Below are 17,444 nucleotides of genomic sequence, written 5' to 3' on the forward strand. Positions count from 1 at the left end.
GGATGCATAAGGCAGCTGGTGAGGAGAGTGATGCCAACAGACATTTCAATATTAGGCAAAAGTGCTGAGCCGGGGTAGGAATAGGATGTCATGGGGGCTGGGAGGAGGGGGCATGTGGCCCAATCTAAAAGATTTGGAATTCTAACTTTTGAGCTTCTAGATCTGGGACCTGGGGGTTTCCATATTCCCTTCTTTCTCTTCCACCCACATGTCTTGATCTAACTTAGGGTGGGTGTGCCCCTTCTCTCCAAGCAAAGAGCCTCTTTGGGGAGACAGAAAATGCACTTCAGGGTGTGGACGAGGAGCTGACAGTGCCAGACTGGAGGAGCCCAAGTCACCCTGTGCTGCAGCTGCTCTCCGCCGCCAGCAGTCACTTGGCAGAGTTTGGGCTCCTGGAATGTTCTACATGAAGTACCCTCCCTGTCCCCACCTCTCCTGCCCTGCCCAACTCCCTGTAGCCTCTGATGCAGCTGCTCCAGGATTGGAGGAAAGGAGGAAAACAGCAGGAGAGGTGGTGCGAGTGAGGAGTGGAGGAAGGCAGGGATGGGTGGCTAGGAGCAGTGGTTCTGAACACCGGGCCTGGAATTGGCAAGAAAGAATTAGGAGGAACTTTCCTGCCTCTTCTCACCTGATTCTAGCCGAGCAGGTGGGTATCCTCATTCCCACTTTGCAGATGAGGAAACTAAGTCCCAGAAAGTCTCTAGTAAGTGCACGGATGGTGGGTGAGGGGAGAGCTTGCAAGCAGAAGTATATTGTCCTGGGGTGGGAGAGAGAGAAAGAGCCAGGGAAGAGACAGAAAAAGGAAGCATTTTCCATATGGAAATCTGCATCTGAAAACCTGGGAAAACTGATATTTAGCCCTGAAGATGGGTTTTAAACAGTTCTGGAGATGAACTCAGGAAATCAAATAACTTCTCAAAGGTCCTTCCTGCTCTGGGTTCATGAGGAGTAGAGATTGTATGGAAGGGCTTCGTTCATCTCCACCCCATGGTGTGGGACTGGAAGGGCAGGTAGGGGTGGCAGTCGGAGGGCAGACCAGCTGCCCAAGGAAGAGGATGTGCTGGGAAGGAGAAAGGAGGTGGGGGCCCAGGGAGGGCAGGGCCAGATGGGGCTGGGTCTGAGTGGCCTTGGCTAGGTTGGCCACCCAATGCACAAGGGCTGTTTCCAACATTGTGGTGGGAATGGATGCTGCTGCTTCTCCCTGGGTGAGCCATCCTGTTCCCCAAGTTCAGACTCTCAGTGTCTTGAGAACTGCTATGGTGTTCTGCAGTTTAGGAGCTGAAGGGGCCAATGGGACTGTTGCCTAAAGAACTTGGCTATCCTATCGAGCCATCTCAGGGTTCTAATACACTGTCCCATGGGCCCTCCACGCAATCTTACCCTCAGACTCCAGGCTGCAGCTCAGGTGCCTGTGTTTAGACTACAGGATGGAGTGGTGCGGCCCACTTTATCTCGGTTTTACAGTTGCCAGAAGGGGTACCTGTACTTCTTTAAAGGGGTGGGGCGTAGGGCAATGGGAATTGCTTACCTCATGTGTGGGTCAAGGGCATGGCGGGAAACTGATGGTTCATTCCAGTGGAACAACCTAGGACAGTTGATGGACTCTTAAAAGGTCTGGGCAGAGCAGTGAGGGGTGGTAAAGCACCTCGAGTGCTCCCTATCAGGAGCAGGGAGCCATCTTCCCAGGCCTTCAGGAACCAGGAGGGAGCTGGAGGGCAGGCCCGCTGACTGGAGTGTTGCTAGAGGGAGGTGGGGAGGGGATGTAGCCACTGGCGCCTTGCCCTTCTGTCTCCCTCCCTCTCATCCCCTGCCAGTCCCTCCTTACTAGCCAAAGGCCAAAGCTATCCTGAGCCAGAGAGTAAGGGGGTCTGGATGACATAGTAAATAGAAGTCAGCCTCCAGGAATGCAGATCGGGGTAGAGAGCAGATCAGGAGTGATGTCAGTGGATTGGAGAAGAGCACAGACCTTCACAGTGTCATTCACATGGGTTTCAACTTGAACTTCAGGGAGTGAGAAAAATGGATGTGGCCTCTGAGATCTTACTGTGTGTCTCTGGATGGGGCTGGAGGGTAAGTGTCGTGCTTCTGTGACTTTGTGGAGCACATGCAGATTGAGGGCCTGCTGTGTGCCAGGTGCTATGTGAGGGCTCGGCACACAGATCAGCTAGGCAGGCTCTGGGAGCCCACGGGCAGCCGAAGAGTGGCTTTCTCTCCCTGGCTGGGAGAGAAGGGGTTCCGAGAGCCGTGGAGACCCGGGCAAAGCCATGCTGAGTGCCTAGAAGGGTCTGGGAAGAGTTTTCAGAGAGTGACCTAGGGTGGCAAGAGACGAGAGGGGAGAGTGGACTCTGACCTTGGCTGTCACTTGCATGGCTGCGGGTGAGACTCCCTCTGATGATCTCTTCTCCCAAGCTGGATTACCAGTTGCTCAAGACTAAAGCACTCACTGAAACTATTGGCTCCCTGACTTACAGAGGGTTGCATGTGCAGTGGGTAAGGGCAGGTCGGGGCCAGTCTGCCTGGGTTCCTCGGCCGGCTCTGCCCCTTGCCAGCTGTGACCTGGGCAAGGTACTTACACCCCCTGAATCCTACTTTTCCTGTATAATTGTTTGCTCTTTTTATCATTAGGAATAACCCTGTGGAGTTGGCTCTTCTCTGGCTGATGGGCTGGAGTGCTGAATAGAGCCAGCTCTGGGTGTCCTGTGAGCCTATGGGCCCTGTCTAGGTCACGCAGAGCCAGCTCGTGAGTCTGGAAATTCTGGTGCTAGTGTTCACTGCCACTAATTATCCATGTGTCCTGGGCACATGGCTCCACCTCTCTGGGCTGAGGAGACAGGTTAGATCAGCACACCGTGGCATCTGGTCAGATCCTGCCCACTGACTATTTTGGTAAAAAAAAGTTTGATTGCAATCCAGCCATGCCCATTCACTGTCCTACTGCCTATGTAAGCTCTCACACCACAAGAGCAGAGTTGTGTAGTTACAACAGTGACAGCCTGACCCACCAACCTAAGATGTTTACTATTAAGTCTACCAAAAAGTGTACTGGGCCTGCTCAGGGGATCTCTGCATCATCTTGTAGTTCCAGCAGAGCCTCATGCTTGGGTGGCACAGAATCCATGCCTTTGGTGAGAATTGGTCTGGGCCTTCTGTGAGGGGAGTGGGTGGCCTGGGCTGGTTGAGGGAGGCTTTTGAGGAGGTCTTGCTGGCACTGCCTACATGGATTCCAGCTTTAGGGTGCTGAGGTGCCTGGATCTACATCACCCTGTGCCTGGTACCTAGAATAGACCACCCGTGCCTGTCTCTTTGCAGACAAACTACCCCAGCCTTGTCTACTGTCATTGCTGTCGGGTGGAGGGGGCTCTGTGTGGGGACAAAAGGCAGATGGGTAGGCTGTGGCTGGAGCTGTGTGCAGACTCCATTGCAGCCTCTGGGATCTGCTCTGTAAAGGGTCCTGTGCTGAGGGGCCATTCTTTTCCGGTGTCCAGAGAGGCCGCTGGCCTGGGTGTAGGATGTCAGACCTGAGGGCCACCCCAGAAGCCACTCCGTGGAGGCTGTGCCCCTATGCAGCAAGGCCTGGAAACACCCCGCTAGCACCCTGGTGACTAGGCTCCTTCCAAATTAAGGTTTTCTTTGGGCTAAGGGGAGGAAGGTTGCATTTCAGTCAGCCGGACCCCAGGCCTGTCACCCATGAGGGACCTGGAGGAGGGGGTTCTTTTCTAACTCTTACCATCACAGTCTTGGCCAGCGGGGGCTGCAGGGGCCTGGCCTCCTGAGGGCTGCACAGACTCTGGTTCTTCAGTTTCTCGGGCTGATTTCAGTGGATGCCTTAGTTGTAGGCAGTATGGCTCTGTACTCAGGCCAGGTTCCTCCTGGGTAAGACAGGGACAGGGCGGGGTGTGGAGGTGGTGGGAATGACATCCCTCCCCGATCGTGGCCTGGGGTAAATAAAAGTGTTCTGCTGCTTCTTCCTTTTTCAAATGGAATTCGTTTAGGAGCTAGCCTCAGAGGCCGTAGAGGAGTCGGGCAGGTGCTGGTCTGGGAGTCGGGCCATCTGGGACCTAGTCATTTCCCTTGCCAGGCCTCAGCATCCTCATCTGAAAAGTGGCCTTTTCTAGCATGTGTCCCCCACCCCCTCCTCTTAGGCTGTTTTGAACACCAGGTAGGGCCGTGTATAAGGAGGTCCTCTGTAAACTGCTTGGTGCTACAGGAATGCCCGAGGTGGGCGATGGAATGTTGAGTTCCGCCTGGGAATGGGGTGCCCTGACGCTAGTCTCTAGAGGAATGCTGAGTGTGTCAGGCGGAGAGGGCTGGGTGTGTCTTGGCATCGAAGGGGCTGGTGAGTCCACAGCAGCCCTGCAGGGCAAGACTCACCAATGCAGGCCTGTTGCTAGGAGGCTAAGGCTGTTTCTGGATTCTGGGTAGGGGGTGGAGCTCACATGAACTCTGGCACTGTCCTGGGATACAGGCAAGGGGGGGATGGACCTCTGGGCCCGCTGTAGGGCCTCAGACTCTAGTGGCACCAGGAGAACCTGGAAAGGCCTGGGTGCTGAGCAAGATCATTGAAGAAAGAGAGCAGCCAAAGAGGGTGACAGCTATGGACAGACTCTTAGTCCTTGGAGGGAAGAGTCTCTGATGACCATATTCTGAGGCGGAGCCTGGGATCCATTTCAGAGCCCCCTCCTCTGAGCAAGGCCCTGGTGAAAGGTCACTGCAGGGCAGGGTGGGTCTGGGCAGGCAGGAGCCTTTCTTGTCCTTTGGGGGCTATTCCTATGTTCCCAGGCAGGAGTCCGGGGAGGACTCCCAGTGTTCCAGGGGAGGTTGGGTAGGACCTGCACTGCACCCCTGTGGATCTGTGCTCAGAGTCTCTTTCCCCTTGCCCCTTCCAGAGCCCCGGAGCTATGTGGAGTCTGTGGCACGGACAGCTGTGGCTGGGCCCCGAGCTCAGGACTCTGAGCCCAAGAGCTTTAGCGCTCCAGCCGCCCAGGCCTATGGCCATGAGACACCCCTGAGGAACGGGACGCTGGGTGGATCCTTTGTCTCCCCCAGCCCCCTCTCCACCAGCAGCCCCATCCTTAGTGCTGACAGGTAAGCTGGGAAGGGGCAGTGGGTGGGGGATGAGAATCCAGGCCTGGGACTGGGACGGGATGGGTGAGGCCTCCTGGATCTGTTGCCTGTGGCATGGACAGGCGGAAATCATACCCAGATGGTGGCACCTTGCAAACCACTTCATCAAGGTGCATTGAGGGCACATGTCCTGCGTGCTGAATCCTGTGGGGAGCCCAGTGACCTATAATTCCCAGGCCTCATTCAATTCCGCCCATCCAAAACTGTGCTAGGAGTGAGGCTTACCACGGTGAATGCGGCAAAGTCCTTCCCCAAGTTGAAAATCTACCAACAGTAATGACTTATATCGTGGGCTCATCCTAGGTACTAGGCACTTTGCTATGTGCTTTATGCAGTTATTTAATCCTCGCAGCAATTCTAGGAGGTGAGCACTGTTATTGTTCCCACTTTTCAGACGAGGAAACTGAGGCATAAAGGTGCAGTAGCTTGCTCGACGTCCCGCAGCTAAGCAGTGGCATAAATCGGATTCAGGTGGAAGCGTGTGGTTCCAGAGCCCACATCTCTGTCCTCTGCCCCAGACCTGTGTCATGGCGCCCTCCCTGCACACGATGAGAGTCAGATGGGCCCAAAGCCCACACATGAGTAAAGGGCTTGGAGCTCAGAACAAGGGGCCATTGTTTCTGGCTAGGGATGCAGGGAGGATTTCTGAGGGCTGGAGGCATTTGTGGAGGGTCCAGAGGAACTAGCAGGATGTTGAAAGATGAAGAAAGAGAGAGAGGGCATTCCAGAAGGACAGCCCAGCAGGGACAGAGGAGTGGGCTGTGGCCATGTTGGGAGTGTGATGCTGAGGGCATGTGGCCTGCCATTAGGGAGTGCCTTGGTGGATGGACGACTGGCATTCATATTTCTGATTGCATCATACAAAGATGAAAGCCCAGAGTTGGGTGGACAGTCCCTGCTGACAGACTCAGTGGAGGGGTGCAGCAAGGAGCTGCTTGACTGGGGTAGTGGGGGTGAAGGTGGAGGGGACACAGAGATGGGATGACAACATAAGAAAGGAGGGTTGCGATCAGCTCAGGCAAGGCATCGAGTGCCAGGCAAAGGAGGAGGATCCAGGAGGTGTCGCCCCCCAGGAGGGGAGACTCTGCCCTGACCATCCCTTCTTCACTGTGCCCACTGCCCTCCCTAGCCTGGGATGTCACAGGGCCTGCAAATGACCCTGCCAGGCCCAGTGGGTCCAGTTTGCTGCACTATCTACATTGGCTCAATGCTGAGCCTCCCCTGCAAGTGGGGGTACCATGGGAAGACTAGGGGAGCAGATGAGCAGAGGCAGCTGTCTTCTGGATTCTAAGCCAAGCATTCCCCCTCCCCAGCCTCCTAACAGGCAGCAGGCTACATTGCTCAGGAGGCCTGACTCTGGCAGAGGGTTGCATTTCCTGTTTTAAAGGAAACGGGATTTTCCTAAGTTGCCCCAGCCACCCGTTGTTGGTGCTCAGTGAGCCCTGGCATTAGCAAGCTGTTCATTGTTTCTCACTCAAATCCCTCCTGCTGAAGTGTTGGCCCTTTCCAGGAAGCTAGCCTTTCTCCCCTGGGATTAACCTTCCAGAACTCCATTTTAGTGTCTCCTTCTCTTGCTCTGCTCAGCCTGGCTCTGTCTCCCACTCCTCAGAATCCAGTTTATTCTGGATTATACCAGGAGGTGGCCTTCTGCTCTGGTGCCTTCTGGGATGCAAAGTAGACTTTGCCCTAGCCTGGCCCCTGACCTTCTCCTTACCCTTGGCTCTTGCCTGGCCCAAGAGCACACTCCTGACCAAAAACTCACATCACCCCGTGAACCTGAGCTTATCCAACCTGGCCCAGGGAGGGCCAGCCCACCACAAGATCCTTCCAGCCTGCAGCTCCAGGTTTTGGCCCATTGGCTAAGTAAGGACCCCTCCCCATGGGGAGTTCTTGGTGCACAGCCTACCTGCTACCTCCCTACAGCTACTAGTGTATGCAAGGCCCCCATCAACCGTTGTTTCTCTCGCCATAGATGGATAGAAATTTGGGTCTAGAAGGAGTCAGGGTCAGCTAATCCAGCCCTGTCATGTTCCACATGGAGAAACTTCAACAAGCAAAAAAACTCACTGGCCATCACATTGTACTGCTGTGCTCTCATATGTCACTCCATGCAGACCTAGACTTAACTGTACAAGGGAACCTTTGATTGTGGCAATTACCCCAGGTATAGTCTCCTCTGAACTGAATTGTTTCAGAGTCAGAATTGGTAGTGACCTCTGAGCTCATCTCATCTGCAGGAAATTCCTTCTACAACATTCAGGCCAGTAAGTCTGTCAGCCTCTGCTTAAATGCTCCTAATGACAGGAGCCTCATTACCATGCAAGACAGCTTTCTCCATTGGTGGCCACATCCCCAGTGGCTGGACAGCAGACCTTATAATGACCTGAAATCCCCTGATGTGAAGCCTTCCTCTATGATTCCTTGTCTTTGCTTTTTTGGAGCCATCCAAGAGTGAAAGCCCAATTCTAGCACTCTCAGTCAATGTTTAATGATGATGATATCACACTTGAGGAAACTGAGTCAAGGCAGGGATACCCCCAGTAGGAACAGGAGCCAGGAAACTCCACTGGGAATTTGTGTGATGCTGGAGGCTATATCATGACAGCCACCTCCAGTTACGATAGGAGAGGGCTCTTCACTTTGACGTGGCTCAGGAGTGAGCATGGTGCAGTGGGGAAGACGTGGGCTTGGGAATCAGACACAGCTAAGTTGAAACCCTGGTCTTTTATAAGCAATGTGGTCCTAAGCCTACTGCTTAACCTCCCTGAGCCTCAGTTTCTTCCCCTGATGGTTCTGTAAGGTAACGTATAAAACTCTGATGTCCTGCCGCACTGCCATTGGGCCCATTCTTCCTATTGTTTGTGGTTGGAGGGAGGGCAGAGAGCACGCTGTAAATCCACCCTTCATTCAGTTCTGTCCACTGACATTGCAACCCTCCATCTCTCTGCAGCACTTCAGTGGGGAGTTTCCCATCTGGGGAGAGCAGTGACCAGGGTCCCCGGACGCCCACCCAGCCTTTGTTGGAGTCTGGCTTCCGCTCTGGCAGCCTGGGACAGCCCAGCCCATCTGCCCAGAGAAACTACCAGAGCTCTTCTCCTCTCCTGACTGTGGGCAGTAGCTACAGCAGCCCTGACTACTCACTTCAGCAATTCAGCTCGTCTCCGGAAAGCCAGGCCCGAGCTCAGTTCAGTGTGGCTGGCATCCACACAGTGCCTGGGAGCCCTCAGGCGCGTCACAGAACAGTGGGCACCAACACTCCCCCTAGCCCTGGCTTCGGCCGGCGGGCCATCAACCCCAGCATGGCTGCCCCCAGCAGTCCCAGTTTGAGCCATCGCCAGGTGATGGGTCCACCAGGCACTGGCTTCCATGGTAGCACGGTCTCCAGCCCCCAGAGCAGTGCAGCGACCACCCCAGGGAGTCCCAGCCTGGGTCGGCACCCAACAGGGGCCTATCAGGTTTCTGGCCTCCACAACAATGTGGCCACCACCCCGGGGAGTCCCAGCCTGGGCCGGCACCCTGGGGCTCACCAAGGCAACCTGGCCTCCGGTCTCCATGGCAATGCAACAGCCAGCCCTGGAAGCCCCAGCCTGGGCCGTCACCTGGGAGGGTCTGGATCTGTGGTTCCTGGCAGCCCCTGCTTGGACCGGCATGTGGCTTATGGTGGCTACTCTACCCCTGAGGATCGGAGACCCACAGTGTCCCGGCAGAGCAGTGCCTCTGGCTACCAGGCTCCTTCCACGCCCTCCTTCCCTGTCTCCCCTGCTTACTACCCTGGCCTGAGCAGCCCTGCCACCTCCCCGTCGCCGGACTCAGCAGCCTTCCGGCAAGGGAGCCCAACACCGGCCTTGCCAGAGAAGCGAAGGATGTCGGTGGGAGACCGGGCAGGCAGCCTCCCCAACTATGCCACCATCAACGGGAAGGTGTCTTCGCCTGTCGCCAGCGGCATGTCCAGTCCCAGCGGGGGCAGCACTGTCTCCTTCTCCCACACTCTGCCTGACTTCTCCAAGTACTCCATGCCAGGTGGGCCTCTCCCCTTCCTTTTTCACCTCTCCTGCTGATGAAGTATGTACAAGAGTGAAATATCTATCCCAGTGAATGTTCTGACATTCCCTTGGCAGGCGACCCTGGGTGAATCTCTGACTTCTAGGACTTAGTTTATCTGTATAAGGAGAGTTAGAGGTGTCCTCCCCATAAATGTGCTGTGGTTGTGGATGCTGAGATGAGGATGTAGATACAGATGAGGATGATAAAAAGAATAATGATGAATAGTATTACGGTTATGATTATCATCATCCTCATAGCCATTACCACTTGCTGGGCACATGCTGTGTGCCAGGCTCTGAGCTAAGTACTGTCTCATTTAAGCTTCTTGGCCACTTGGTTAAGTAGGTATTAATGTTATTAACCCCAGTTTACAAACTGAGGCTTAGAGGCTCTGTCACTTGTCTAGTATCATACAGTCAAGAAATGGCAGAGCCAGGCTTCCAATCCAGGCCACGCCACCCCAAAACTAATGGTCTTCAAGCATCATTGGAGTTATCTTTATCATGTGTCCGTATCTTGGGGGGTCATCATTATTTAGCATGACCTTAAAAACCTGCCTTCCAAACCTGGATCTCCATACCTTTGCCACCCCCGCAGTGGCCACATCACTCCTCATAGACTGAACTTCATTGAAGCCCATGCAGGTTTGTACAGTGAATTCTTCACCCATCGTCAGAACTTGCCACCTTTGCCTCTACTTAGATAGCTCATTGTCTAAACACAAAGGCCAGCCTCTAACTTGACTGTATGCACCATGGCCCTGAATGTTTGAGGCAGATTTAGAATGTTTTGGGCCACCTCAGATGGGCCCCAGCTGCCTATATTCTCCCGGTATCACTCTCAGATCCTGCTCTGAGCCTGCCAAGCCAGGACACCTAGAATGACCCTGCACACCCTGTTTCCTGCCGCCCCCCGGGGACATCTGGTTCCCAGCCTCTCTCCTTGAAGGATGCAAAACGTCTAGTAGCTGGGACACTTCCTGTTTCCCACCATCTTCCCTGCTTAAAATAGCCTTTGGAGTCAACACAGGAAGGCACGTGGGACTGCAGCCGCCTCTGACAGCTCATTAAACAGGCCATGGCAGCAGTGGGGCCTGGGGCTTCGGACGGAGAAAGGCAGCCTGAAGCAGTTGCACGGCCCAGCTGACTAACCCAGAGACCTTCTTCAGCACACAGCTGCCAGAAAAGGGAGCTGACCTCTCCCCTCACGATCACCCGAAGACAGATCCCAAAAGCATAAGGGAGTGTAAATCATAGGTTGAAATTGACTAAGCACTGGAGACACAACTTGTGTCTCCTGATCTGCTCTCTTAACTTTACAGTGTCTTTCATGCCAGCTTCTGTCTCTGAAGACAGGAGAGGAAAAATGTGGAATCCTCATCTTTTTCTATTCCCCCTCCCTTTTTTTTTTGGTTTTCTTTGGTGCCAAAAGCTGAAGGAAGAGGTTGAGAGTGAGGGCCACACATCCTGATGCTTAGACAGGAAGATCCAGTTTAGCTGGTCCTAAACTGGCTTTTAGGGCCTCTTACCAAGGTCACCATCTGTGTGACTTGGGCAAGTCACTTCTCATCTCTGAATTTCTCCTTATATGTAAAATTAGGCAGTTGGACTCTGTCCTGTCTGAGCTCCCTCCAGAATCTCATGTTCTATGACAAATTCTCAAGGTCTGCAAAGAGTCTGGGCATGGGTGTGTGTGGGAGTGTTGTCTGCCTGAGAAGCGGGGTGCCCGACATGCAGTAGATGGCCTCTAGATTCTAGGCCAGCTATCACCTGTTTAATCCAAAGAGAAGTGGTTTTTTTTTTGTGCTTTGTGATGCAGAACATAGGCTTTCCCTGTGGAAAGTGAGGAGGGGCCTGGGGAAAAGGGGGCAGAAATGGATCTTTTTGCCCTCATCTTCATGGTGTGTATGCTGAAGTTGAGAAACTGAGCCTGTGGAGAAAGGTTCTAGAAGCAAGCGTTTTAGCCCGTGGGAGAAAAGCTGTAGGAAGGGTTTAGTCACAGTCTTCTAGGGAAACAGGGACATGGGGTGGAGGGAGGCTTTCGGTGGGCTCTGCAAGAATGCAGTGCCAGGCCCTCCACCAGGAGGTGGCTCAGCCACCCAGAGGGCGGGCAGGGGATGGGGGATGGATGAGGAGGCCGAAGGTCCCTTCCACTGTGTGTTCCAGGACATCAGCTTTTGATGTCAGTTTCCTGGGGCTGCCATAACAAAGGACCATGTGCTTAGTGGCTTAAAAATGACAGAAATGTGTTCTCTCACAGTTCTGGAGGCTAGAAGTCCAAAATCAAGGTGTTGGCAAGGTTAGCTCCTTCCTGATGTTCTGTGGGAGAATCTGTCCCAGACCGCTCTCCCAGTTTCTTGTGGCCGCCAGCATCCTTGGTGTCCGTTGGCATGTAGACGCATCACCCCAGTATCTGCCTGCACCTTCCATGGTGCTCTCCCCGGTGTGTATCTCTGTCTACTCTCCTTGTAAGGACACTAGGCCTACAGGCATACTGGATTAAGGCTCACCCTAATCCTGCGTGACCTCATCTGAATTTGTCTACATCTGCAAAGACCCTATATCCAAATAAGGTCAAATTCACAAGCACTGGGGTCAAGACTTTGATGTATGTTTTAGGCGAACACAATTTAACCCATAACACTTTCATCCCTTCTCCTGCTTTAGACAACAGCCCGGAGACACGGGCTAAAGTGAAGTTTGTCCAGGATACTTCTAAGTATTGGTACAAGCCTGAGATCTCCAGGGAGCAGGGTGAGTGCTGGGCTCTGTGGTCCATCAGAGGTCATAGCTGGCTGAGGCCTCCTGTGTCTTCCCTGGGCAAGGAACAGAGGCAAATTCAGTCCTCTTTGTAGCAGGGGGTCATCACAGAGGGGGCTGGGGTTGAAGTTAGATAGTAGGAAGCACTTCCCGCAGTGAAGTGTGGGAACACAGAAGCAGTGGTTGTAGACACTTCTTGGAAGGGTTCTTAAAAACAGCAAAGTCTTGGTTTTCCTGGGCAAAGTAAAAGGTCTGCCAAGATAACATGAAACTTTAGCTCTCTGTCTGCCTCATGTGGGAGGTTTTTGCATTTTACAGAGAGAGAGAACAAAGTTGGGAATGTGGGAATGATTCTCAGGGGAAGCCTGTCTGGGTGTGGGACAGGGGTCAGCAACGGCAACCCGTGGGTCAAATCTGGATGCTGCCTGCTTTTGTAAATGAAGTTTTATTGGGGCGCACCCACATCTGCTGGCTTGCATCCTCTCTGTGCTGCTGTCCTGCTGCAGTGGCAGAGTAGAGTAGTTGTAGCAGAGGCTGCATGGCCTGCGAAGCCTGAAGTATTTACTCTCTGGCCATTTACAGAGTAAGTTTGCCAGCTGGGTGTGGTGGCGCACACCTGTAATCCCAGCATTTCAGGAGGCCAAGGCAGGGGGATCGCTTGGGGCCAGGAGTTGAAGACCAGCCAGGGCAACATAGTGAGATCCTGAATCTACAAAAAAAAGAAAAAAGAAAATTAGCCAGGCAAAATGGCACATGCTGAACAGTGGCCTGTGGTCCCAGCTACTGGAGAGGCTGAGGTGGGAGGATCCCTTGAGCCCAGGAGGTCCAGGCTGCAGTGAGCCATGATTGTGCCTGCATGCCAGGCTGAGTGACAGAGTGAGGCCCGGTCTCACAAAAACAAAAAACCCAACAGAATAAGTTTGCCAACCAGAGTACAGGAAGACCCTTAGGAGTAGTTAAATTCTAACTTCAAAGAACGTTGTCTCACCTAAGAAAGAACAAAGGTCGGTAGGCTCAGTGAGACTTAAGTAAAACTAGTGCCACCAATGTCTTGCTTCCTCCCCTCTCCTTGTCCCTTCCCCATGCAGCCATCGCACTCCTCAAGGACCAGGAGCCGGGGGCCTTCATCATCCGTGACAGTCACTCCTTCCGAGGCGCCTACGGGCTGGCCATGAAGGTGTCTTCACCACCTCCAACCATCATGCAGCAGAATAAAAAAGGTAACCTCATCTCCCAGAACAGGGCTCAGGACAAGGTGAGCTTTACAGTTGCTAAACCTGGAGGTGCTGGAGGGACCCAGGGTGCTGTGCAGGACCCTAACTCCCATCAGACTCTTCGGAAGAGGGTGTCTTGGGCTTGGCGATGGTTGGGGTCAAAGATGGGGAAAGCAGATTGGGTGCCTGCCATGTGTTTCCTGAGGGGTGGGAGAGCAGCAGAGGGCTCTGCAGTCCGTGGGGCTCCAGTCACATTCTCTTCGGCCATTTCTCCCATCTTGGCCCTGCATACTGCAGAAGTTTTGAAGCAGTCTTGGGAGGTGGTGGGAGGAAGCCATGGGAAGGGACTGAGCCTCATTTCTTTCTCTTTGTCCCAGGAGACATGACCCATGAGCTGGTCAGGCATTTTCTGATAGAGACCGGCCCCAGAGGAGTCAAGCTCAAGGGTTGCCCCAATGAGCCAAACTTCGGTGAGCTGTCCCTGCTGCCCCCGTCTCTGCAGTCTGGCCTGAGTCTTGGCCCTGTCCTGGGTTCCTCCAGGGGTCTGACCCCAAGTTCTTTCTGACAGGCTCTGCCAGCCACCCTTGTCGTAAATTCCACAGAGAAAATGAATGGAGGCTTGTCTCCCTCTGCAGTGCGGCTCCTAATTCTGCCAAACTGCATTTTGTATTTGTCCTACCCAGCTGGGACTTGTTCTCATTATAACTGGAGTAACAATAGTAAAATCAGCTGCCTTAATTGACCACCTACCATGTGAATGTCACTGTCCCAGCACCTTCTATCACGTCTGGCCTCACAACCATCCTGTTTGGTAGGGGTCATCCTCCCTAATAGGGAGGAATTGACACATGAAAAAATGAGAGTCATCAAAGTTACACTTACCTGAGAACCAACAGGTGAGATGTGACTGAGCTGGGAATGGATCCCACAATTCTCTGATCCTTCTGCCCTGTTCTCAGAGGAGCCCCAGTAACTGGGGCGAGTTAGGAGCAATGTTAGGAGGAACTTTCTGCAAAGGAAAGTTGTTAGGTAACTTCATGACTGCTGGAGTGAACCTTGGGAATCTTCTCTTTTGGATCTTGTTAAACAAGAGGGTGTGAATTTTCAGCTTTGTTGGTGGATTGAGGTAGAGTTAACAAAGAAATGGAAGATCGTGTGTATCGGGATGAGGGTGAGGTGGTGGTTTCCCCTCTGACTTCCAGTATCGCTGCCCCTGACGCGCTGTCTGCTTCCCTGCAGGATCGCTGTCTGCCCTGGTCTACCAGCACTCTATCATCCCATTGGCCCTGCCTTGCAAGCTGGTCATTCCAAATCGAGGTAGGAACGTGAGACTCTTGGCTCACCACCCACACCTTTGAGCTGGCCCCCATCATGTCTTGATCCTGCCAGCCACTCTGGACATGGGCCAGGGCTGGAGGACACACATCATTTTACCAATCTGGAGAAACTCAAAAATTACTCTCCTTTTTTCCCTATTAAAAAAGAAGAAAAAATTTATGAAAAAGCTTGACTCCAGGAACATACATAAATGGACTTGCCAGATTGTTCAGGAAAACCCTCTATGTGAAGAAATTCATATGGAATCTTCAAACCACGTGTCATCCCAGGGATGACAGGAGACAGGAGAAGTAGGGGACAGGAGACATGTCCTAGAGGATGAGATGGGCATCTGGGGAAGAGAGCGGGGAGGCAGACTGAGGTATTAGGGGGTTGGTCTGGATGGAGAGGAGAGAGCAGCCTCAGGAAAGGGAAGGCAGTGCCTCGATGTCGCTGGATTTTCTAATCTGTGTGCTGGGAGGGTGCTCCCTGACTGAGGGGACGCTGAGCTGTTAGGGAAGAGCAAGTCCTCTTTTGATTGTGGGAAGTTGGAATGGACTCCAAGAGCATGAGGACATGCAGGATGAGAATTTGAGTGAGATGGCAGGGCTGGGGAGGGGGTGTTCAGCTTCTCTCATGGAGGCGCATCAGCCCTGGAGCATGGCAGGTGGGCACCTGGAACTCCTCCCAGCATAGGCCTCTATTGCCCAGCCCTCAGAGACACAGGGCTCACCTGAGGGTCATTGGCCTCACCCCCAGTGCAAGGTCTCAGAACTGGGAGCTGGGCTGCCTTCTCCCCACTCTCTCTGTTCAACAATAGGACCTTCAGAAGCACTCCTAGGCTATGGCCCTGGGATTTTTTGTAGTCTTTCTTGGAGCTCCTGGGGCTATGCCCACACATAACACCTCTAGTATTTTTGGACAATTTCTATTTATCCAATTCAGTTCATTGAACTATTAATGGTAATGGACCAACATTATTAGCTTATAAGTTCAAATACAACTTAAATAGCACTATTAACCAATGACACGATTCAGACACGAATTGAATTATATTCCTATGGAATTTACCATAGTAGTTCAGCAATTAAAAAACTGTTTAATATTTAGATTGTATAAACCTGTCGTTTTCGAAGTATGGGCCTAGACCGAGAGCATCAGCATCTCCTGGGGACTTGTTAAATATGCAAATATTGGCTGGGCATGATGGCTCATGCCTATAACTTCAGAACTTTGGGAGGCTGAGGTGGAAGGATTGCTTGAAGTGAGGCATTCAAGACCAGCCTGGACAAGATCAGAAGACCCTGTTTTTACAGAAGAGTAAAAAAAATTAGCCAGGCATGGTGGCTCATGCCTGTAGTCCCAGCTACTCTGGAGGCTAATGTGGGAGAATCCGCTAAAGCCTGGGAGTTTGAGGCTGCAGTGAGCTGTGATCACGCCACTGCACTCCAGCCTGGGTGACAGAGCAGGATTTTGTTTAAAAAAAAAAAATTATCTACCATGTACAATGTGATGTTTTGATAAATGCATACATTGTGGGTTAAATCAAGCTAATATGTCCATCACTCAATTCTTATTAACATTGGAATTAGAGTTATGCTGGATCAATGGTTTAATGAATTAGGGAAATTAGAGGATTTATTGACCTACACAAAGATATATCAATGCAAAACAATAACAGCAATGCCAATTGTCACTTGAAGGCTTGCTTTATGTTAAGCACTGGCTAAATTGTACATGCAATCTCTCAAAAACCCAGTGACATGGGTACCGTGATCATCTTCTTTGTTTTATAGATACTTAGTAAGTGCTGGGGTGAGAGTTTGAGCCCAGTTCTGCTGGACTCCAGAGCTCACAATCAGTGTGCTGGCTGCTTAGAGCAATCATCAAACATTCAGACTGAGCTTAACTCAGGGCTGACTGCCATGTTGTGGTATGAAAAGCAACGTCCCTTGCACCAAAGAGTTGCAGAGCTCACCTTCAGCCCAGCCAAACTTGTGCTTCTTTCCAGCTCTAGGGTTTTAATTCCTACTGAATTTTTGTCTCAGACCCCACAGATGAATCGAAAGATAGCTCCGGCCCTGCCAATTCAACAGCAGACCTGCTGAAACAAGGGGCAGGTGAGTGGTCACCTGAAACTACCCATGCCCAGGCCTTCCTTTCTGCCTTCCTGCCCTGATCCCTCCTGCAGATGCAGGCTGGAGGTCTCTCTAGGCCCAAATGTCTCCGGGAAGATCACATTTCTATGTGCAGATGCCTTGGCTCAAGGCTAGCCTGAAATTTATCTGCTACCTTCTCCCTGAAGAATGGATCTGGGTTAATGTCCTCACCCACCCCAGCTCCCATGACTCCCCCTTGGGATGGTTTCTTCCAGCCTGCAATGTGCTCTTCATCAACTCTGTGGACATGGAGTCACTCACTGGGCCACAGGCCATTTCCAAAGCCACATCTGAGACATTGGCTGCAGACCCCACGCCAGCTGCCACCATCGTTCACTTCAAAGTCTCTGCCCAGGGAATCACTCTGACTGACAACCAGAGAAAGTAAGACTCCCCTGCCTGCTCTTGGGTGGGGTTCTCCTTCCTGTGACCCATCTATTCATCCATGTACCCATCCATTTACCAATTGATTAATTCCTTGCACCCAACTGCTCATCTACCCTCCTGTCCATCTATCTTGCATCTACCTCCCATCTACCCAGCTACTTATCCATCCATGCATCCATCCATGCATCCATCCATCCATCCATCCATCCATCCATCCATGCATCCATCCATGCATCCATGCATCCATCCATCCATCCATGCATCTATCCATCCATCCATGCATCCATGCATCCATCCATCCATCCATCCATCCATCCATCCATCCATGCATCTATCCATCCATCCATCCATCCATCCATCCATCCATCCATCCATGCATCTATCCATCCATCCATCCATCCATCCATCCATCCATCCATCCATCTATCCATCTATCCATC

At 52.5% G+C, this 17,444-nt stretch overlaps 1 protein-coding gene across 15 annotated transcripts in view; it reads left to right on the forward strand.

The window, feature by feature from the left end:
- The window catches only part of TNS1 (tensin 1), a 205,819-nt gene that overhangs the window by 177,528 nt on the left and 10,847 nt on the right, over positions 1-17,444 (forward strand). For 12 of the 15 annotated variants that reach the window (XM_033230318.1, XM_033230313.1, XM_033230312.1 and 9 more), the window contains 8 exons: positions 4,887-5,085; positions 8,075-9,144; positions 11,835-11,921; positions 13,016-13,147; positions 13,519-13,611; positions 14,381-14,458; positions 16,507-16,578; positions 16,833-17,001. In XM_033230318.1, the coding sequence (XP_033086209.1) occupies positions 4,887-5,085; positions 8,075-9,144; positions 11,835-11,921; positions 13,016-13,147; positions 13,519-13,611; positions 14,381-14,458; positions 16,507-16,578; positions 16,833-17,001 (1,900 nt within the window). Of the gene's footprint in view, positions 1-4,886; positions 5,086-8,074; positions 9,145-11,834; positions 11,922-13,015; positions 13,148-13,516; positions 13,612-14,380; positions 14,459-16,506; positions 16,579-16,832; positions 17,002-17,444 lie in introns of those variants that run through there. The other 3 variants (XM_033230308.1, XM_033230316.1, XR_004441577.1) reach the window with 2 other exon arrangements.

Source organism: Trachypithecus francoisi, unplaced genomic scaffold, assembly GCF_009764315.1.
Source record: "Trachypithecus francoisi isolate TF-2019V2 unplaced genomic scaffold, Tfra_2.0 Lachesis_group13, whole genome shotgun sequence".
Lineage (NCBI taxonomy): Eukaryota > Metazoa > Chordata > Mammalia > Primates > Cercopithecidae > Trachypithecus > Trachypithecus francoisi.